This window comes from Littorina saxatilis, linkage group LG12 (genome assembly GCF_037325665.1).
Source record: "Littorina saxatilis isolate snail1 linkage group LG12, US_GU_Lsax_2.0, whole genome shotgun sequence".
NCBI classification, from domain to species: Eukaryota; Metazoa; Mollusca; class Gastropoda; order Littorinimorpha; family Littorinidae; genus Littorina; species Littorina saxatilis.
In genome coordinates, this window is record NC_090256.1 from 46,911,519 (window position 1) to 46,918,437 (window position 6,919).

The 6,919-nt window shown below is 49.4% G+C and overlaps 1 protein-coding gene across 1 annotated transcript in view; it reads left to right on the top strand.

Moving 5' to 3' along the window:
- The window catches only part of LOC138983114 (adenylate cyclase type 1-like), a 169,858-nt gene extending 162,939 nt beyond the window's left edge, over positions 1–6,919 (top strand). Inside the window, exons 22-23 of the mRNA XM_070356523.1 lie at positions 53–2,024; positions 2,088–6,919. Coding sequence (XP_070212624.1) covers positions 53–2,024; positions 2,088–3,046 — 2,931 coding nt within the window. The 3' untranslated portion in view covers positions 3,047–6,919. The remainder of the gene's footprint in view (positions 1–52; positions 2,025–2,087) is intronic.

Genomic DNA, 6,919 nt, shown 5'->3' on the forward strand with positions numbered 1-6,919 from the left:
GATGTGTATTGCATACTTACTTTATAACGTTTTTTCTCGTTCGTGTCCACAGGTGACAGAAGAGGTGTACTCCGCTCTCGCGGACGTCTACGACTTCCGCTGTCGGGGCCGTGTGGCCGTCAAGGGCAAAGGGGAGATGATCACCTACTTCCTCCTCTCTCGCAAACCGCTGGAAGTAGGCCCCCTTGGCTGCTCCGGCAGCGGGCCTTTCTCCGACCGACGCTCGCCGATGACTCCGGAGTCTCCCAGCCTGGTGAGGCCTTCCTCCAGGCAGTCATGGGACAGCGGTCACCTCCCCAGGCACGGAAGTGGCAACAGCATCCGGCAGGGGTCGCTGACTTCGCAAGGGAAAGGTCAAGGTTACGGAACCGTTACTGGGTTGGAGCGACCTCCCAGCCTGGACTCGGGTCGTGGCAATCTTGGTACTCCTACGGGATCCTTGAACAAGAAGCGGCAGAGCTCCCTGGACAGCCCGAGGAACACCTCGCGCAAGCTGAGCGGGTCATCAGGGACCAATTCGCTGTCCAACGAGAACCAAGGGTCCGGGGAGCCTCCCGAGCTGCCTGCAATCCATTTCATGAACATCAAGATGCACGGGTCCGGCACGGGCACCCCGCCTGGCCGAGTCAGGCAGAACATGGTGCAGAACGCACTCTTCGACAGCCTGAAGGAGAACAACACCCTCACCCACCACAACCACCACTCTCCCGCCTCTCCTCCCTTTGCGGCGGGTAGCGGGATGTACGGTCCTCGAGGCGAAGAAGGCGGGTCAGCCCCAACCACCCCGTTTGGTCGTCAGATGCCCAGCCCTTCTACCTCATCCGCAGGCAAGACTTCTCTGGGCTCCTCCATCCAGCCTATACGGAGAGTCAACTCGGACCTGGCCGCCAAGCCGCCCACGCCTCCCACCTCCTTCTCCTCCCCTCTCAACCTGGCGTGTCTTCAGGGCATGTCGTCGACCTCCAGCGGGCACTACCAGCAGATCAGACCCTCCGTCCTCGCAGGGTCTCCCTCGCCCAGACAGCCAGCGCTGAAGCCCGTGCAGGAGGACGTGATTCCTGAAGACCCGGTGTTAGCCATCAACCAAGACATTGACACGCCTGTCAAGGAGCTTCCGGTGAAGGAGATCGTTCCTCCTGCGCGGAACGGTGGAATGAGAGACCACGGGCGCGCTGTTTTGAGATCTAACTCCAAGTCGTCGAATGGTAGCGGCAGGGAGTCGCTCAATTCCCCTCCCGATGTGAACGGTAACGGCTGTGGTGGAGGGGGCGGAGGAGGGGTAAGAGGACACTGTAGTGCCTCCCCTCAACAGCAGCAGCAACAGCGAAGGTCGTGTGGTAACGAGATTGACAATGATGAGGAGATGTTTGTGACAGGTGTGTACCGCGAACCCATCGACCGCTCCCACTCTGCCACACCTTCACAGAACAGTAACGCTTCCTCGTGTAAAGCAGGAGCTACCTCCCACAACGGAAACGGTGTGCAGGGTAGCAAAAAGAAGTCCCCATCCCCAACCAAACCCGGTGCAGCTCCCAGACCGCTGTCAGACGTACAAAGACGTTCCTCCTCCGGGTCCAAAGAGAGCAACTCTTCAGGGTCTACAATGACACCGACCACCTCCGCTCTGGTGGTCAGCATAGACGGTAAAATGATGTCCATCCTCCCCCAGGGCCAGGGAGGAGGAGGAGGGGCAGGTGGAGTAGGGGCAGGGGGGGAGCTACCTTTACCTATCCGCCGAGTCAACGCGGACGACCTCAGTTCTAGCCCCGCCACAAACGGCATCAGAGCTGAGCTGAGCAAACCACGACTCATGATGTCTCCCAAGGCCAAGAGACAGAGTTTCCCCATCACGTCGTCTTCCTACATGAAGCGGGACCTGACCTCCTACTCTTCCTTCACGGGGTCTGACGACGAGAGGGATTCCATCAGCTCCAGGCAGATGAGCGATCACTCCTCTATCGTGCTGCTTCAGCCTATTCACCTCAAGCCCAGCAAAGCCGCCAACGTCAGGCACTTGGGGGGATGTGGGGACAACAACAACAGACCGGACTTGAGAAACTTGGTGTCGGGTGGCGGTACGGGAGGAGGCAGATCGGAAGCCGACATGCTGAGCTATATTTTCGGCTCCCCTTTCCACAGCCTTGACCGCTACAGGTCTCGCTCCAGCGACACCATCAACAGCATGCCGCGGTGTCCGCCCACGCCGAAATTCCCGGTACCCAGCAACGACAGTTCCTCTCTCACACAGCTGCTGCAAGAACTGGCTGGGGAGTCGTCAGCTGTCGCCCAGGAGATCACGCCGTCTGTACGGCAACAGGGAAAGCGGGGTGCAGATCCCGACACTGTCGCTACAACCGGAGACCGGGGACAAGGGTCTGGATCGTCTCCTAAAGTGTCCAGGTCTTCGGCAGGACTGAGGGGAGGACTTTTCAAGCAAGGAAGCGCCCAGGCAGAAGCTGAACGAAAGAGGAGACACAGGCACTCGGCTCAGCCAGGCGGTGTGGTGGGAGGCGGGGTAGGGCAGCGTGTGCCCCTGACCAGTCAGTACCAGGTCAAGCGACGCACGTCCTACACCATGCCTCCCCGCCACTGCCGCAGCCTGGACTACATCCCCAGCGACCGGGAAGACGGTTCGTCCCACATCTCCTCCAACGCTTCCTCGGCCTGTGGCAGCCCCAAGGCCATGTACCAGAGAAACTCCTACCTCCTGCCACTCATCTTCGGCAAGCATCAGGCCCCACCCCCGACCAGTACGGACAACGTCAGCGTGTCGTCACTCGCCTCCAGCAGCGAGATGTCGCGCAGTGACCCCGCCATCAACGCGCACGACTACAGCTCCGCCGCGTACGAGTCCGAGTACGACAACTACCGGCCCGGCGGCGGGACGACCAGTGACGAGGATTTCTACGTGCCCGACCCTATCAGCGACGCCGACATCGACCTGTTCGACGTGGACGATATAGACGTGGAGGACGTCACGGTCAGTGACCACTTTAGCATGGACATGCCCGTACCGAGATTCCAGAAGAAAATCACTGACGTGTGACGACTGTGGGTGCTAGAATAAACAGACACGGTCATGGTTGCTGATTGCTACGATCTGGTTGCTGAAGAAAATCATTGACGTATGACGACTGTGAGTGTTAGAATAAACAGACACGGTCACGGTCACGGTTGCTGATTGCTACGATATGGTTGCTGATATCTTCCATATGGGTACCAGTTTCCTTGTTTTTAGAAGAAAATCACTGACGTGTGACGGCTGTGGGTGTTAGAATAAACAGATACGGTCACGGTTGCTGATTGCTACAATCTGGTTGCTGATGTCTTCCATGTGGGTAGCGAGTTCACCGTTTTCAGAAAAGAAAATCACTGATGTGTGACTTCTGTGAGTGTTTGAATGAGAAACAAGATGTGGTCACGGTTGCTGATCGCTACGATCCGGTTGCTGATTTCTGCTATGCCTTTGATTGCTGATTGTGCACAATTTTGGTTCGCATGTTTCCATGATATAGCAGAAGGCCAGTGACGTATGATGACTGCGAGTAGTAGAACAAACAGTCACGTCACACTTGCTGTTTGCTTCGGCCCCGATGCTGTTTGGGACGATGTGAACTCTGATAGCCCACGGTCTAAGTCGTTACTGGCCATGGTTTCAGAAGAGAATCGCTGATGTGCTATCGTATTGGATGTCTGGGTATGTTGACATACTGGCCAGACTGCTCTTTGGCTCTCTGTCTTGACTTGCTGATGGCTTTGTTTCGAACGTTGACCACCGACGTGGACAGAGGTATGGTGTGCGAACAGATGAGAATAAAACGGGTCGTAGTTGCTGATCGTCCCAGATGTATGGTGTGGTTGCTTTTCTTTTTAAATTCAGTCAAAGACTCACGACTCAAAAACTCCAAGATTTTAATGTCCTTATAAAAACAAGGAACATTGCTTAGCAGTGTCAGGCGGTTTAAAACACACAATACATCTAATTCACTAAAGCCGTAAAGGTTCACAATTGCACCAAAGACATCAAGACTTTCTGAGAAATCACTGACTGAAACAGACGCAGCAATATGAGACTGAACGAAATGTACAAGACTGGAAACGGGCGTGTTTCTTTTACGTATAAATTTGGCCATGGCATTTACTGGACATGTTACTGGTACGAGTGACGTGGATCCAAAAGGTCACAGATGGTAGGTGATGGTGAATGTTCAGGATTATGTGACACGTATTTGACGACGGTAGCTTCTGTGCCGCTAAGTTTTGCCCAGTGAATGTGTCAAGGATACCACATGCATTCATGACGACGTCATTGTTTCAGAAACGTTTGAGGAAGAGGTTGTGTTCGATTCCTGCGTTCTGGTTACATTAGACTGAGAACAAACAACCAAACCTTGTGTTAGAAAAAATGTCATAGTTCTCGATTCATGCGTTCTGGTTACATTAGACTGAGAACAAACAACCAAATCTTGTGTTGGAAAACATGTCATAGTTCTCGATTCCTGCGTTCTGGTTACATTAGACAGAACGAACAACCAAAACTGTTGGTAGTAATAATGTCATTCTTCTCGATTCCTGCGTTGTATTCGCGAACAAGTACAATGGTCCTCTTAAGAAAGCACATCTGCATTGTGTTGATGATAAGGTGAATATGATGCAACCCCCATCTACCACTTTGAGTTACAGTGAACATCTTAGTCGTTTGAGCATCGTACGGTGATCTTGTGTATGCCAGCAAGGGTATACCTGCGAGGCATCAGTTCAAGACAAAAACGTATCAAGTATCGTATTTTCAACTCTAAACAAAGACAAGGTAAGCACATGAACTCCTGATGAATGACTGACTGGCAGACAAAGCAAAACAAAAGTGTCGCAATAATAATTTGATGAGATTACACTTGAACAATCAGGCATGCTGGTGGTGCGCTGTGTCTGATACTTCAAGTACTGTAAAGGTAGTGGATCTGAATTCATGCGTGAACTTGTACAGTTGTCATTGAACCTACATGTACAGTGTGTGAAATTGTGCAACATTTTGTTTTTGTACCTGGTTTTTGTGGTTTGAAAGTTGTCTGATTTGTAATTAGTTCCGAATTGCTGACAGTATAATGAAAACGATAATATTTAATTTAAGCTGCTACATTTTAAACACGTATAAATGTGTATGTCCTCATTGTAAATACTTAATCATAAATATATCACTACTCATCGTGTAAATAATTAAGAATTCTCCATTATGCCATTTGTAGTACCTCAAAAACGTCAGTTGAAAATGTTACCAAAGGGAAGTAAGCATGCTTGAAGAGAATCATAACAGGTTGATAAATGAGAAATGTAAACTTGTTCGGGTTATAACACCTAGCCCTCAGAAATAGATAGGAATAAAACTACGACTGCGGGAATAGAGATAAAACAACCATGTTCAGATGCACAAAACTATTTCACAACCAATACCGGAAAGTCGGTAATGCAACAAAACAAAAATTTCTGGTTTACAGGTTAAAAAACAACAAGTCGCGTAAGGCGAAATTACTACATTTAGTCAAGCTGTGGAACTCACAGAATGAAACTGAACGTAGTCCGTCGCTAGTGCAAAAGGCAGTGAAAGTGACGAGCCTGTTTGGCGCGGCAGCGGTTGCGCTGTGCTTCATAGCACGCTTTACTGTACCTCTCTTCGTTTTAACTTTCTGAGCGTGTTTTTAATCCAAACATATCATATCTATATGTTTTTGGAATCAGGAACCGACAAGGAATAAGATGAAATAGTTTTTGAATCGATTTCGGAAATTTGATTTTGATCATAATTATTATATTTTTAATTTTCAGAGATTGTTTTTAATCCAAATATAACATATGTATACGTTTTGGGAATCAGAAAATGACGAAGAATAAGATGAAATTGATTTTGGATCGTTTAATAAAAACAATAATTTTAATTACAAGTTTCCGATTTTTAATGACCAAACTCACTCATTAGTTTTTTAAGCCACCAAGCTGAAATGCAATACCAAACCCCGGCCTTCGTCGAAGATTGATTTGCCAAAATTTCAATCAATTTAATTGAAAAATGAGGGTGTGACAGTGCCGCCTCAACTTTTACAAAAAGCCGGATATGACGTCATCAAAGGTATTTATCGAAAAAAAGAAAAAAACGTCCGGGGATATCATACCCAGGAACTCTCATGTCAAATTTCATAAAGATCGGCCCAGTAGTTTAGTCTGAATCGCTCTACACACACACACACACAGACACAGACACACACACACACACACACACACACACACACACATACACCACGACCCTCGTCTCGATTCCCCCCTCTATGTTAAAACATTTAGTCAAAACTTGACTAAATGTAAAAATACCGCTGACAAAAAGGCAACAAAGATCGAGTACAAGAATAGCCTTGAGCACAAGCAGGACAGTAGGACGACAAAATAGATACAGACAAGTTCATAGGCAAAGCAACTTTGACCAATATAGCTATGAGACCAATGGTGGCGAGAAAGGTGAAGGGAGGGGGAATGTTTACAGTGCCGTGTGCCGGGCTGTGAGCAGTACCCGCCAATGTTTAGCTCAGGCACCGTCGCGGCGGACGCGCCTCAGTTCTATACCGAACACTGCACCCTCATTCAAGGAAAATGCACCGCGCTGTTCTAGACAACTGTCCTCACCTACAAGTCAGAGGTGTAAGTTACACCGACCCTGGCGCCTAAGGCAAAGCCAAATGCTCGTCTCAAAACCGAATAGCAAGAAGACTGCACAACTAAAAAAACAAGTCGCATAAGGCGAAAATACAACATTTAGTCAAGCTGTCGAACTCACAGAATGAAACTGAACGCAATGCAATTTTTCAGCAAGACCGTATACTCGTAGCATCGTCAGTCCACCGCTCATGGCAAAGGCAGTGAAATTGACAAG